The sequence below is a fragment of the Pygocentrus nattereri genome, chromosome 16 (genome assembly GCF_015220715.1).
Source record: "Pygocentrus nattereri isolate fPygNat1 chromosome 16, fPygNat1.pri, whole genome shotgun sequence".
Classification (NCBI taxonomy): domain Eukaryota; kingdom Metazoa; phylum Chordata; class Actinopteri; order Characiformes; family Serrasalmidae; genus Pygocentrus; species Pygocentrus nattereri.
The window spans coordinates 5101505-5117732 of NC_051226.1; the positions used below are offsets into that span (position 1 = coordinate 5101505).

The 16228-nt window shown below is 39.8% G+C and overlaps 1 protein-coding gene across 1 annotated transcript in view; it reads left to right on the forward strand.

Annotated features, from left to right (window-relative positions):
* The window catches only part of dym (dymeclin), a 205416-nt gene that overhangs the window by 11436 nt on the left and 177752 nt on the right, over nt 1–16228 (forward strand). Inside the window, exons 4-6 of the mRNA XM_017711335.1 lie at nt 53–146; nt 2164–2297; nt 7116–7188. Coding sequence (XP_017566824.1) covers nt 53–146; nt 2164–2297; nt 7116–7188 — 301 coding nt within the window. The remainder of the gene's footprint in view (nt 1–52; nt 147–2163; nt 2298–7115; nt 7189–16228) is intronic.

The following is a 16228-nucleotide window of genomic DNA, read 5'->3' on the forward strand; positions in this document are numbered from 1 at the left end:
TTTTCAGGCTTCTAATCAAAGACTTGCGCTGTTTTTGTTCTGTTTTCTCTAGTTGAGAACAACCCCAGGTCAGGGAATTTTGGAGCTCTGGTGAGAGTTTTCCTGGGACGAACCAAAGAGCTGAAGATCTCCACTGAATGCCAAGAGTAAGTGCAGGAGGAACCCACATTCTCCATGTGGGTGATTCTAAAAAGATTCAGATGAATTTTGTGGATGTTGAAATGAAAACAGTATTTGATGATGGTGCACTGAAATAAAATTCAGTGATAAAAAATTATATATATAAAAAATTTTGTTTTATTTAGGCCCAACCCAAAAGTTAAGAAGAGCCTATTTGTCCTTTCAACAAAAATCAAACCAACTTGAGAGCCACAATATTTTATGTCCATTTTATTGTTTTATTATTATTTATATAATTATTATTATTTTATTATCTTGGCTCTAGATGTCTCCGTATGTGCTAATGTGGTAGTACAGGCACAGATATATAATAATAATAATAACAAATATACAGCTGCTGTCGGAAGAAAACCTCGTAACTCCAAAATGGTAACTTTACAGAAGAAGGAAAAAAATGAAATACTTTTAATGTAAGTCAGTGGAACCAGACGTTTTTTATCATGAAAGTTACACGCAGTGTGAAAGGCGACAGGCATTTTGACGCCAAAAACCGAAAAACGACAAAAATGGAGATACGAGGTTTTGTTCCGAGAGCAGTGATATAAATCTCAGACTTCGCTCTGCTACTCCGGTATAGCTGCTTTTCTCACATCTCCAGCAGGAAACTTTTCTACCGAAGTTGACCGGGAAAATTCAAACAAGAACGTGGAGAATGAGAAGCAACTTCAGCCTCGTAACTTTTTAGCGTTTGCTTTTGTGTTTTGACAGTTTCTTGTTGCAGATTAAACGTATCAGGAAACCAGCCGAGTGCTTATAAATGCAAATAAGTCCATTCGTCTCCAAATCCTCAGCATGCGTCTTAAATCTCTCTCTTTGCCTTTTCGTTGTCTACTAGCTAGGTGAGATTGTTGTCTGCATTGCTATGGTGACCAGCAGTCTGTGCGCCAGTCTTCAGGGTTAAAGGGTGAATCAGCAGTTCTACATTAACTCCACCGTTTAAGCCCATTTACTGTTAAACTGTGTTGAAGGATCAGCAGAGCTTTATTTTACTGTAAAGGAGGATGATTTTATTATTACCTACTAATCTGATTCAGCTCTGGAGCCGCAACAGGGCGGTAAAAAAGCAGCGTAGCTTTTTAATGAACGTAATAATGCTGATGTTTTACTGTCGTTAATCGCCATGTTGGCATCGTGTATGTGTGTTTCGCTGTTTATCTGCTGCAGCTCAAACTATTTGAACACAAACAGGGTTTTTAATATTTTAATAACGTCAAACTAAGCTTATTTTTATTTATTCGTTTTTTTTACATTAAACCGTCAATGACTTTGCATAATTAAACTCTAAAGGTGTAAACAGAGGTTTTGTCAAATCTATGGAATTCCCCTTTAACTACTGGTAGTATATCAACTATAGTAGTGCTTATAGGCTGCTCATAGCCTTTGAAGAACCTTGTGAGAAAAGATGAATTCACAGAGGAGAAGCATGTTGGATGAACATGGTCTCCTAAGTACTCCCAGCATTTAGGAAATGTTTACTGATTTTTTTTACTGTCTCCACTGCACTCTGTATCTGCCATTGTGGTTTCTCTGTGGTAGTGCTGAAGTCCTGGCCGATGGTTAGGCTTTCCCATGAGAAAACTTGGGGAGTAGCCCTTCTTTCCTCTATGATCTATCCACTGAGATACATCTGAACTAATGGAAGGCTGCCGTGTGCATGCCGGTCTGTAAGAGGGTAATTCATAACCTCTGGAGGTGGTCACGGAGCGTGTGTAAAGCTGTTTCAGCCGTTCACATGCTGCTGTTGGTTACTAATTTATCATTAAGGGAGCTCTCAAGCTGTAGAGATGAGAATCTGGCTTTAAAACGTGCTGATATGGGAAAACGTAGTGTTGTGCATTTGTTATGTGGGCTGTTTACTCTGCCCTAGCATTTGTGCTCTTTTATTAAGACGTTAAGAGGGACTGTGGTCAGTGAAAATAAAACAGAGTGTATAATTAATGAATCACTTACAAGCTTTGTCTTTCTCTGTCTCCTTCTTTATAGTCAGTTGTTCATCTGGCAGGCCCATAATGCCCTTTTTCTTGTGCGATGTCTGCTGAAAGTCTTCATCAGGGAGATGAGCGAGGGGGAGCTGCACTTACAGTTCTCCTACCAGGCGAGGGCGCCAGGCACCTATGGTAAATTACACATATACCAGACCCATGTCATTCACTCAGCAATGCTTTGTTGGGGTTGACCGGTTGAAAAACATAAAAATTGCAGAGGTGTAACAACTATAGACACTCTGAAGTTCTGATTTCCAAAATAATGGACCAGAGGTTCACAACCACAGGGCTGCAGACCTGTGAGCAGCGAGGGATATTTTTGTATTATTATTTATGTTCTTAATATTATTAGAATAGGATGTTACTGTCATAGCTTTATTATGCCCATTAAAATGATACACGGTCAACATCGCATCTGTTGGCTGCTTTCAGGTCATGGCTAGTGTAGATGGAAAAAGTCAAAAATGATGCAACTGAGAACATTAACAAAATTTTACATGGGCTTCAAACCCCAGTAAAACTCCATTGAAGACAGGAATGAAAATTATACCAAGAAAAAAAAAAGATTATTCAGTCTAAAGTGATGACTGCTTTATAAAGTACAGATCCACCACTGGGGACTAAACGTCCCAGATCCGTTGTGTGTGGTATGTGGAAAGAAGCTGGCAAGTAAGATATAAGCACAAAGCCATCCAGTAGTCATTCAGTGACGACCGCAAAACATGAGTGAATCATGTGCATTGACTGTCGGACCCCCTGTGGGCTGCAGTACACTCCACACTATCAAGAAGGCTGGGAACCCCTGCCTTAGGTATTAATGAGACTATCTTGGGCCTGACAATCTTTGGGAAATTTTGCTATCAATTCTGATTTTAAGGAGTTAATATCGACCAATGTGATGCATGTTCAGGTTTTAAGGACTGAAATGATTGCTGTTAGTTGGCTGTATAAGTTATGATTGCTCTTGGTCATTTCATCAAATGAAATAAACAGAAAATCACAAGGTCTTAAGCAAAATAAATATTAAATGGTTGATTCCCATAATTATTAGTAATTTAGTGGTTTTCTACTGATTGATTGTTTTTTGCATAAATGTTTTTATGTCCACGTTTATCCATTCAGTGTTCATGACCATCATAAATTCTTCTTTACGACCATTGGAAATTCTCAGAAGTAGATCCTCTGAAGTTATGTTGTCATTCTCTTGTTTGTGTCAAGACCATATTGGGAACAGTTTCTCTATGGGGGGAAAAAGTAATGCCATTTTTGGAAAATTATGCCCTGTGAGAAAAGCAAAAATGCTCCAAATGTGGTACGTTTTGCTGCCTAAACTTTTCTCCCTGAATGTCTGTAGATCCTCTGAATTATGAGGAGTAGTAGTATAGGAGGATAAGGAGGAGTAGGATGAAGAGGATAAGGAGTAATAGTATAGTAGGTTAAGAAGTAGTATAAGGATAAGGAGGAGGTGGATAAGGAGGAGCATAAGGAGCAGGAGGATAAGTAGTAGTAGGAGGAGAAGGAGGAGGAGGAGGATATGGAGTAGGAGGATTAGCAGTAGTACGAGGAGGATAAGAAGTAGTTGTAGTAGGAGGAGCAGGAAGATAAGGAGGGGGAGGCAGATAAAGGGGAGGAGGATAGGTAGGAGGATAAGGAGTAGTGGTGTAGGAGGATGAGTAGTAGTTGGAGTAGGAGGAGGAGGATAAGTAGCAGTAGTAGTCAGGGAAAAGGAGGATTAGTAGTAGGTGGAGGAGTAATAGGAAAAGTAGTAGCAGTAGTAGGAGGAGGAAGTTAAGTAGTAGTAGGAGGAGGATAATTAGCAGTAGTATTATGGGGAGAAGTAGTAGTATAGCGGAGAAGGTGTAGTAGTAGGAGGAGGAGGTTTAGTAGTAGTAGTACTATGGGAAGAAGTAGTAGTATAGGGGAGAAGGAGTAGTAGTGGTAGTAGTACTAATAGGAGTAGTAGTGTAGGAAGAAAATGAGTAGTAGTAGTAATAGTAGTAGAAGGTGGAGGAGTAATAGGAAGGGTAGTAGGAGGTGGTTAAGTAGTAGGAGGAGGATAAGTAGCAGTAGTAGTACTATGGGAAGAAGTAGTAGTATTGGGAAGAAAGAAGTGGTAGTAGTAGTAGTAGTAATAGGAGTAGTAGTTGTAGTAGAAGGTGGAGGAGTAATGGGAAAGGTAGTAGGAGGAGGATAAGTAGCAGTAGTAGTATTAGTGGAAGATGGAGTAGTAGTAATAATAGGAGTTGTAGTAGTATAGGAGGAGGAGGAGTAGCCGTTGTAGTAGTATAGTGGGAGAAGGAGTAGGAGTAATAGGAGTAGTAGTTATAGTAGTATAGGAGGAGAAGGAGTAGTAGTCCTAGCAGCAGTAATATAGGAGGAAGTGTAGTAATAGAAGGTGGAGGAGTAATAGGAAGAGTAGTAGCAGTAGTAGGAGGAGGAGGTTAAGTAGTCATTAGGGGAGGATAAGTAGCAGTAGTAGTAGTAATAGGAGTAGTAGTTGTAGTAGTATAGGAGGAGAAGGAGTAGTAGTCCTAGCAGCAGTAATATAGGAGGAAGAGTAGTAATAGAAGGTGGAGGAGTAATAGGAAGAGTAGTAGGAGGAGGAGGAGGTTAAGTAGTCATTAGGGGAGGATAAGTAGCAGCAGTAGTAGTAGCAATAGGAGTAGTAGTTGTAGCAGTATAGGAGTAGTAGTTGTAGCAGCAGTAATATAGGAGGAGCTGGAGGAGTAGTAATAGAAGTTGGAGGAGTAATAGGAAGAGTAGTAGTAGTAGGAGGAGGAGGTAAAGTAGTAGTGTGAGGAGGATAAGTAGCAGTAGTAGTATAAGGGGAGAAGGAGTAGTAGTAATAGGAGTAGTAGTTGTAGTAGTATAGGAGCAGAAGGAGTAGTAGTTGTAGCAGCAGTAATATAAGAGGGAAAGGAGTAGTAATAGGAGTAGTAGTTGTAGTAGTATAGGAGTAGTAGTCGTAGCAGCAGTTATATAGGAGGAGCAGTAATAGAAGGTGGAGGAGTAATAGGAAGAGTAGTAGTAGGAGGAGGTTAAGTAGTAGGAGGAGGAGGATAAGTAGTAGTATAGGAGCAGAAGGAGTAGTAGTTGTAGCAGCAGTAATGTAGGAGAAGGAGGAGTAGTAGTCTGAGTAGTAGTTGTAGTATAGGAGGATAAGGATTAGGGGTAATAGTGTAGAAGGATTAGTAGTAGTAGTAGTAGTAGTAGTAGTAGTAGTAGTAGTAGTAGTAGTAGTAGTAATAATATAGGAGAAGGAGTAATAGTAGCAAATAGGGGTAGTAGTTAGTAGTAGGAGTATTATTATTATTATTAGTAGTAGTAGTAGTAATAGTAGTAGTAACTGAATAATTAGTAGTAGTAACTAAATAATTAGTAGTAGTAATAGGAGAATTAGTAGTAATAGGAGAATTAGTGGTAGTAATAGGATAATTAGTAGTAGTACTAGTAGTGGTAGTAATAGGAGAATTAGTGGTAGTAATAGGATAATTAGTAGTAGTACTAGTAGTGGTAGTAATAGGAGAATTAGTGGTAGTAATAGGATAATTAGTAGTAGTACTAGTAGTGGTAGTAATAGGAGAATTAGTGGTAGTAATAGGATAATTAGTAGTAGTACTAGTAGTGGTAGTAATAGGAGAATTAGTGGTAGTAATAGGATAATTAGTAGTAGTACTAGTAGTGGTAGTAATAGGAGAATTAGTGGTAGTACTAGTAGTGGTAGTAATAGGAGAATTAGTGGTAGTAATAGGAGAATTAGTAGTAGTACTAGTAGTGGTAGTAATAGGAGAATTAGTGGTAGTAATAGGAGAATTAGTAGTAGTACTAGTAGTGGTAGTAATAGGAGAATTAGTGGTAATAGGAGAATTAGTAGTAGTACTAGTAGTGGTAGTAATAGGAGAATTAGTGGTAGTAATAGGAGAATTAGTGGTAGTAATAGGAGAATTAGTAGTAGTACTAGTAGTGGTAGTAATAGGAGAATTAGTGGTAATAGGAAAATTAGTAGTAGTACTAGTAGTGGTAGTAATAGGTGAATTAGTGGTAGTACTAGTAGTGGTAGTAATAGGAAAATTAGTGGTAATAGGAAAATTAGTAGTAGTACTAGTAGTGGTAGTAATAGGAGAATTAGTGGTAGTAATAGGAGAATTAGTAGTAGTACTAGTAGTGGTAGTAATAGGAGAATTAGTGGTAGTAATAGGAGAATTAGTAGTAGTACTAGTAGTGGTAGTAATAGGAGAATTAGTGGTAGTACTAGGATAATTAGTAGTAGTACTAGTAGTGGTAGTAATAGGAGAATTAGTGGTAATAGGAAAATTAGTAGTACTAGTAGTGGTAGTAATAGGAGAATTAGTAGTAGTACTAGTAGTGGTAGTAATAGGAGAATTAGTGGTAGTAATAGGATAATTAGTAGTAGTACTAGTAGTGGTAGTAATAGGAGAATTAGTGGTAATAGGAAAATTAGTAGTACTAGTAATGGTAGTAATAGGAGAATTAGTAGTAGTACTAGTAGTGGTAGTAATAGGAGAATTAGTGGTAGTAATAGGATAATTAGTAGTAGTACTAGTAGTGGTAGTAATAGGAGAATTAGTGGTAATAGGAAAATTAGTAGTACTAGTAGTAGTAGTAGTAATAGGAGAATTTGTAGTAATAGTCGTAGTAATCATTGACTTATTTTCATATTTCATTATCAAGAATGTATTCATATTTTGACTAAATGATTCCGAGCCATTGTGGGGGTGGGAATATACACAGGATAAAACGCATCTGGTTTGATCTGTGGAACCTTTTTGATAAATATTGCATCAGTAATCAAATTGTGCTCAATTCTGCTTCTGTAAGACATAAGTTGATGACTCCTGCCTTATAATATATTAAACTATATTAAAATAATCCGATGATGATGCTGAAAGGGTGATATCTTACCTATTTGTGTGTCTGTATGCATTTCAGAATCGAACAGCGAAGATCTCCTAGAGGAGCTGATGTGTAACTTGGTGCATCTCATCGTGGAGGTGCCTCTGCTGTGAGTGACAGCTTTTTTTATATTTAGGTTTTTCTTGTGTCGTGATATGGCATTGGGGTTTTCTCTCCTCTGGTCTTTCTCACCTAGTGAGTAATGCGTACGGTGATGGGTTGCGGTGTTATCTGTACACCTCTCGCATGCTGTACGTGTGAAGGTCAGTGAATCAGTGTACCCTGAGTCACACACAGCTTTCCCGGCAGCTTTCCCTGTCAGTTGTTGGTAACAATAAAAGTTTTGTCTGAACTCAGCCTGCACTACTCAAGTAAATGTTCTGTCTGAGACACTGTTTGAATCAGATGATAATTAGCAAGCTGTCATATAATCAATATGACCTCCAACTTCAATGGGTTTAGCGCCCCAAGACCTCTTTTAAAGGTGTAAGCGATTGATTGATTACTTTTCTTTTAATGACCAGATCAATGACCATACTCTATGCAGACAAGCTACACAACAACACTACATGGGTCACATTTGCAGTGACGGTGACTCCAGTGAGTTTCTGGTGAAAACTGAGGATTTTGTAAACTGGCCGACTCATTGGTCAGTTGGTCAGGTGACCATGTGCAACTATTTAAAATCAGCAATAAAAATGATATACAGTATATGACATTAATTTGTCAAAACTTGAATTACCCAGCCGCTAAAGCACACAGAAGGTCTGTGCTGCCTGATAAACATTATTAATAAATTCATGAAATATAGTGAGCGAGTGTGACTCACCTTTTCATGCCTTGAGACGCTTCCTCTCTCACGAGCCTCGACCCAAAGAAGCAGTTTAATAGAGCTGAAAATAACGTTGTGAATCCTGATGACACCGGCGACCAAAATCTCTGACAAATGAATTTTTTTGCATGAAATGCATATTTTTTAAAATGCAGTCTAACATTAATTATATGAAAAGTAAACATGATTATTCATCTGATTATTCAAAATTCAAAATGTTAAACTTCTTAAAATACCATTTTATATAAAAAATGGTTTCTCAAACGTTGAAAATTGGTTTCGTGACGAGCTGTTTTACGAGTGCAGAGCGGCTATGAGACAGGATAAAAAGATAAGTCGGAGAATCATAAGAGAAAAGTAATATTTAATCTTGGATCAACTGTAAATGTACAAACCGGTAAATGTACTTTTGGAGCTGTGCCTAATATTTTAAGCATCTTAAGCTCGCCAACCTTTGTGACATGGTTTCCCACTGCAGATGGAGAGGGACCCACATACAAACTGCTTTTTTATTTAGTTGAACTCTTTTTCATAAAAGAAAATAACCACCAAAAAAACAGTTTCCAGATTTGTATGTAAGGAACTTGGACTATTTGAAATAAAGGAATTGTATTGTAATAGCTGGCATTCTGATTGGCTGTCCGTGTGCATGCAACTCTGTGCACTTTTTGTCGTTCTGTCAGGAAACAGTTTTGTTTTTACAGTTAACTCTAGTCAGGAATAGAGAACAGCTGCCTGCACTGGACTTGGAAGAAAAATGGTAAAATCAGCCTTTCAGAGCAAGATACCGTATATATCCGTGGAATTTTTCAGTCACCTCTGCTTACATGCTGCGCTAAAGCAGTTGACATTGTACATGTCAGGCAAACAGCATCTTTCTAAAAAGGTTCTTGGCCTCGTTTTTGCACTGAAAAGGACCAGACTGTTTGCCTTTAGGCAGAAGCTTGGCTTGAGAGACGAGGCCAAATGTGCCTACTGTTTTTCAGAATTTCCATGTTCAAGATGAGCTTCTTTCCATACTCATAGGAAAGATGTGTGGACTCTACCAGAGAGTAATGAAGAACCGTACGTATCAAAGGATCTAATCTGTTTAGTTCATGGAAGGAAGCATAGATGGACTGCTGCAGCCACCTAAAGGCTGACACAGGCTGGATGAGAAGTTCCACATTCGGTTCTCTGGTGCCGGGTAGCAAATAGTACAAAGAGCAGCCATAGCACATAGGAAGCATCACAGAAAAGTACAGATATAATGGAATAAAACCTCTTTTTTTTTTGTTGTCAATTGGGTTTGGTGTCAGCTAACTCACTCCTCGCTAACTATATATTTTAAATATATATATATATATATATATATATATATGTTAGCTGAGGTAGAAATAATTGATATAGATGGTTAACAGTTTTCTGTTTACCGTTTACAGTTTTCCCCGCTTGTGAATTTCCCAGCTGTGAGACAAGTAAAGGATTCTCTTCTCTTCTCTCCTCTCCTCTCCTCTCCTCTCCTCTCCTCTCCTCTCCTCTCCTCTCCTCTCCTCTCCTCTCCTCTCCTCTTTATCATTAAGACTTGGATGGATTTGTGTTCTGGGTTTATTGCGATGCGATTATAAGATGATTATTGATGCATCTTGATGCTTCCTTTTTTTTTCTGTACATATTTTTATTTTCTCACTGTGTGACTTCTTGGTACTTTCAAAGCAAAACTGACACTGGCTGCCACTCATCTGTGATAAAATACGCAGTTCTGTTGAAACTGTTATAAATAAAATTTTAGAGGATCTATTTTTGATATTTGTGAACTGATTCAGAATCGTCCGCATCACGGTGCATCTAAGAATTGATTTTCCCATCAGCCGTAATGTACCATTTTTTTCTGGAGGAGATCCTTCCTGCTTGTGGCACATTAGTTTACGGGAGGGGGAAAACTTTTCAAGATGGGTGGTGACCATGGCGTCACCACCCATGGCGTTTGAAGTCGGACATTTTGGATCCAACTTTAGTTTTTTCCATGGGAAGAGGGTCGTGTGACACATCAAACTTACTGAGAATTTCACAAGAAAAACAGTGGTGTGCTTGGTTTTAACGTATCTTTATTCTTTCATGAGTTATTTACAAGTTTCTGACCACTTATAAAATGTGTTCAAAGTGCTGCCCATTGTGTTGGATCGTCAACGCAGCCCTCTTCTCCCGCTCTTCACACACTGATGGCGACACAGCAGAAGGAATGCCAGCACAGGCTTCCAGTATCCGTAGTTTCAGGTGCTGCGCATCTCGTATCTTCACAGCATAGACAACTGCCTTCAGATGACCCCAAAGATAAAAGCCTAAGGGGGTCAGATCGGGAGACCTTGGGGGCCATTCAACTGGCCCACGACGACCAATCCACTTTGGAAGCTGGCACATTCCCTGAGTTTTTCCAGCAAGATGGTGCACCACCACATTATGGGTGTCAGGTCCGAGCATTCCTAGATGAACAGTTTCCTGGAAAGTGGATTGGTCGTGAAACTCATGAAAGAATAAAGTTACGTTAAAACCAAGCACACCGTTGTTTTTCTTGTGAAATTCTCAGTAAGTTTGATGTGTCACACGACCCTCTTCCCATGGAAAAAACTAAAGTTGGATCCAAAACGGCCGCCATGGTCACCACCCATTTTGAAAAGTTTTCCCCCTCCCATAAACTAATGTGCCACAAACAGGAAGTTAATATCACCAACCACTCCCATTTTATTTGGGGGTATTCATATAATTGGCCCACCCTGTACTTTGTTTATTTTGTGTCAAGTCAAGTTAAGTGATACTTTTTTGAGCCCACAAAGGGGGAAATTCCACCTCTGCATTTAACCCATCCGTGAAGTGAAACACCACATACACATGCAGACACTAGGGGGCAGTGAGCATACTTGCCCGGAGCGGTGGGCAGCCCTATCCACGTCGCCCGGGGAGCAGTTGGGGGTTAGGTGTCTTGCTCAAGGACACCTCAGTCATGGACTGTCGGTGCTGGGGATCAAACCGGCGACCTTCCGGTCACAGGGCCCTAACCTCCAGCCCACGACTGACCCCCTAACTGCAAGCAGTGCTGTGATATTTCAGGCTAGATTTGTTATTGAATCAGATCAGATTTCGGGATTCATTCATATTTTTTCTGTGCTGTCTGATCCAGCACTTTCTGACGGATATCCGACTGGTGCTGTCTGTGCTGAACAAATGTATTCGGAGCTTAAAAGCTTCTCAGGTTTGGTGGTAGAACACCCAGCGTCAGACTGTTGTGGCAGTGATGTTCACAGTAACTTTGAGAAGTCGGTTTAGCCGGTCAGTTCCTTTCACTGCTAAGCTGTGAATAAGTACTTTTTTACACGCTCACTGAACACGTCTACCATGAAGCCGCCCATATATTACAGTGACCTGCCAGTGACTCGGCTGTCTTTTACATGCCTGAGTGGATGGCGTGTTCGTGGTTGGCAGTAAAAGGGACATCCTTCAGTAGGCTGATCCCTGGAGGACCATGTTGAGTTGAATGGAAATAAGGAAAGATTGCTGTGTTGGAGGGGAGAAAAGAGGCCTGAGAAGAAGGCTGTAATTAGTGGTGAATGCATAAAAGACACACATGCTACATTTATCAATATTCACTTGATATTTTTGTGGTTTTACGTACCGAAAAGGACTGTAAGTCATTTTTACATGGCCATTTGCAGCTTCATCCCTTGGAATTAACCAGGATTTCTGTGATATGGGCTCTTTAAGCTGTAACGCTTAGAGCAGAGCTGTTGTATTCCTTCCTAAGAGGAATAACTCCTGTTTGTAGGAGCTCCTCGGGTATAGAGAGAGGTGGAAGTCTGAGAGAGAAAAAGGGCTTTTTCCATTATACAGCATGTTCAGGTTTACACGTGGGGACGAGTAGAGAGCCCATCCTGTGTCCTGCTGTGTTCTGCGTGTGTTCATGCATGTTTAAGACAGAGATTTCGTCCCACGCTCTCATGAATATAAATGGCTCCCCTGTCTGGTGTGTCCGTGGAATGTTCTGGATTGTCCTTGTGCTGCTCTTCTTCATCATATCTACAACATTAAACCAAGATGAGTTCCAGGATGATGATGGTGATGATGATTACCGTTCTCTCCTCAGGCATGAAATAATGTTCTAGGTGTGTGTGTGTGTGTGTGTGTGTGTGTGTGTGTGTGTGTTGTGTATGAGAGAGACTTAACCTGCTTCTTCAGTGAAACGAAGGGCGCCGTTTTATTTATGAGTATGAAAAAGTCTCGCCAGTATGTCAGGAAATCTTCCACAGCCACTCACACTGAGACTGAGAAGTTTTGAAAGAGTCTGTCAACTCTCTGACTCAGTTTTATGTAACCTAATAGGACTGGGATGACAAACTGTTTCAAATTATTAATAAATCAGGACAAAACTATCAATAAGTCCCTCATTTTTCACACGCAACAGAGTGGAGAGACAAAGCCATCATACAGAGTTTTACAGGCAATCAGTCTGTAAATCAGTAAATAAAAACTAGCAAGTTCTGTAAATGTAAACATTACTGTCTTTTCACTTGGAGATGGACAATATAACAATAACACTGTTTATGCAAAACAATTTTATAGTGTTATGATAGCTTTACATACAAAATGCCTTTTAAAATTGAGTTTAATTTTTTTTCAGGGAAGTGAATAACAATAAGAAATACAGGTTTCAGTTCGTATGCATGGAAATTTAGGCTAATTTAGATGATTTAAAATCTATAAATTGTAATTCTTAATTATAATGAGAAGCCAGCTTTCTATCTAGCTGGCATTCTGATTGGCCATCAATACGCCCGTCTGTACATTTACATTTACGGCATTTGGCTGACGCTCTTATCCAGAGCGACTTACAATTAGATCATTTTACACAGGTAGGCAAAGGTGGTGTTAGGAGTCTTGCCCAAGGACCCTTATTGGTATAGTGTAGGGTACTTGCCCTGCTGGGGGATTGAACAGTCTACAGCGTAGAAGGCCATGGTGTTAACCACTACACTAACACTGCACTAACCAACCACTGTCTGTACACAGCTCCGTAAACGTTGATCATTCTGACAGGAGACAGTTTTGTTTTTACAGCTAAACTCTAGTCAGCCGTAGCGACTCAGACTGAGTGGTTTTAAAGACTCTCTCAGCTCTCTGACTCAGTTTTATGTAACCTAACAGGACTGGGATGCCAGAATGTTCTGAAATATTAATAAATCAGGACAAAACCATCAATAAGTCCCTTATTTTTATATCCAGGAGTGGAGCAGCAAAGCTATAAGGCTGTTTCACACTGATTTTTTTTGTTGTACAGACAATCAATCAATCATTCAGTCAATCAATAAGTAGCTAGGTTTGTAAATGTAAGCATTACTGCCACTGCTATCTTTCACATGGGGATGGACAATATAACAGTATTTTATCTCTATGGTGATATCGCTGTTTATACGTAATAACAATTTTGTAGTGTTATAAGAGCGTTACATACAAACTGCTTTTTCATAAAAGAAATCAACAGTAGGAAATACAGTTTCTGGTTCATATGCGTGGAAATTTGGGCTATTTAAATTAAAGAAATGAATAAGGTGTCATTTAATTTTGCTCTAATGCATGTGCAGTAACTGCTCCTTTTTCTCTGTTTTATTTATTAATTTTTTAACGCACCATCAGGAAATTCCTTGCAAAGGGAGTTGAGGACATAACACATCATGCTAGTCATAATACACAGTAAACTATCTGCCTTTTTCCAAAAATCTGAAGGCTTTTGTTCCACCATTCATGCTTAAAAGTCACAAGCCAAGTGCCATTAATGTAATGTAAGTGAAAAAGCAGAACACACACACACACACACACACACACACACACACACACACACACACACACACACACTGCTAAATATATTTTTTCAATATTTAGGGTGCCCATCCTTTGACTTTATTACAGCTTCTATTCTTTTTGATTTCACTTTTTTGTTTTTTCTTCAAAGAAATCTGCTGGGATACGTTTCCACACTTCCAGAAGTTCAGTCTTAGAAGTTGGTGGCATTTTTTGCTTCTCACAATTGGCGTAATACCAATTATTACAAAGGTTTGTCCCAATGAAAGAAATCAAAGGGCGGTCTCTGACTTTTGCACAGCACTTTACTACTTAGTACAGCAAGCCTTCTGCACTTTAGCTCAGTTTTCATTGCTTTTTTTCAGTTATTAAAACGGACTTATTTTGACCCACATTGGGCGAACAAGAAAAAGCTGTTAGAACTTGGTGGCAGGATTATTTTGCCGTGCAAGCTAAGCTACGCTTTTTTGGGAACAGCTAAGCTTTTTTGGGAACAGCGTATGATAGGAGAGAGAGATCCAGACAAGCTGATCAGTGAATCAGACATTGTTTTGCGCTGCCACCGTACAGCCTTGAAACTGAAACACTTTTCATGCTTCAGTGTTGAGAGAAAAGACCAGTGTCTAGTTTATTATTTTCTCTGGCTCCACTATGCGCCCCGGTTGTGTAACACTGGTAGACGGGCGCACTCCATTGTTGAAGCCCTCCGAATGTTATTATTTTCAGCCTTTCTTTGTTGCCGTTTTTCTGATTTCCTCACTACGTGCGCCGCAAAGACCCTTTCTGGAAGTGGGCCGCGGGGTCACATTCAAAGGTCTGAACACCAGACGTTCTTTCTGTCCGCTTTGCCACAGGTTGTTACATGGGTTCCGCTCGTTCTCTAGACGGAGACAGCGAGTTGTTATTCAAATGGTGAGAGGGGAAAAAAAAAAAAAAGAATAGGTGGTGTCTCGCCACAGTGAGGGCCAAGCTGCAGCACTGATAACACTGACTGCAGTTTCAGCAGGTCTTTTCACTCTTTGGGCTGATTTCAGCCTCCACAATAAGGTGAACCTGGATAGGATTTCTCAGTTAGCTGGAAAACTGAAGCCAGTAAAAAAAGACATTCCCATTGTTCAGTCCTTCCTATTTGTCTTAAAAGAATGGTTCACTGAAAAATCAAATTTACAAAATAATACCCTTACCGTAAACGTAGCTGAGCAGACACGATATTTATGATGTCTAGTTTGCTTCTTTAGTTTTGTACCGGAGCTATTAGGGGCTAATGTAGCTTACAAGCAGGGATGCAATGGTATACGGTGTGTAACCGAACCGTGTGGTACGCCCCCTTAAGCAATAGAGCACGAGAGGGAGTGTGTTGTCATGGAATAACATCACGGCTGCGATTTGGTTGCTGTAAATCATCACAGCCATGATGTTATTTTAAGCACCTGACCTCCAGTGTTCTGTTGCTTTAATACAGCAATTAAATAAATACAGTAAGAAATGAATAAACTGGCCGTGAACGCGGCGTTTAATGTTTTAATGTTCAGTTCCTTCCTCCTAATTATCGCTCCTTAACGAGCAGCTTGTTGCTACGTCAGAGTAACGAGCTCCGCCCACTCGCTGCTCAGCCAGCAGTTCAGTCTCCAGCTCCAAACAGACCAATTTAGTGTAGCTTCGTCTTCAAAGTCAGACCAAATCAGCCGTCGGTCAGATGTGATCTTAACAGCGTCCGTTTTAGGGCGTCTCCTACAGCTGTCAGAGTCGTTGCTTAGCAACAGCATCTCAGCGGAGTGATACAGCGTTTGTGATAAACCTGTGATGTTATCGGCGCACTTAGAACGCCTCTCGACCAATCAGCTTGCGTGGCCGGAACTAACTGTTGTATAATTTCCTATAATTTTATGATATTGCAGCTCCAGTTATAAACTGAAGAATCATAATGTGGACTCCAAACATGTCTTGGCTGATTGACGACCTCTAGGCTGATCTGAAAATTGTGTCAACTTGATTTTAGGCCGAACTGTACCTTTAAAATACTGACCGTAGACACCTTAGGTGACATCACATGACATTTTTATGGCCTACCGTCTGTGGTCTGCCTGACGATAAGTGTGTTTGATAGCTGTTTACCTCTGATTTTGCTTTAACTCTGTGTGAATGCTGAAGACTGTAAATATGAGGCATGAAGTGGGAGGCCCATTGATAGTATTAGAGAAGACTCCATCATAATTAGATCAGTCTCTCGTAGTCGATTTGTGGTTAATTTGACTCCTAATGCACAATTCTAACTGCCAATTAATGCAATTAAATGAGTGCCCATGCCAGGATGAATGTGAAATTACGCAGTGCTTTTGTTCGGCGGTGACAGCGCAGGGGTTTATGTCTCTGTGATAGAAATCAGAAGTAATGTTCTGCTCTCTTTGCTGGCCCACCCAAGTGACCTGATTGAGTTATTGAGTTAAAACTCTCTATAGAGTTGAAGTCAAGTTTTCTTCATGTCTTT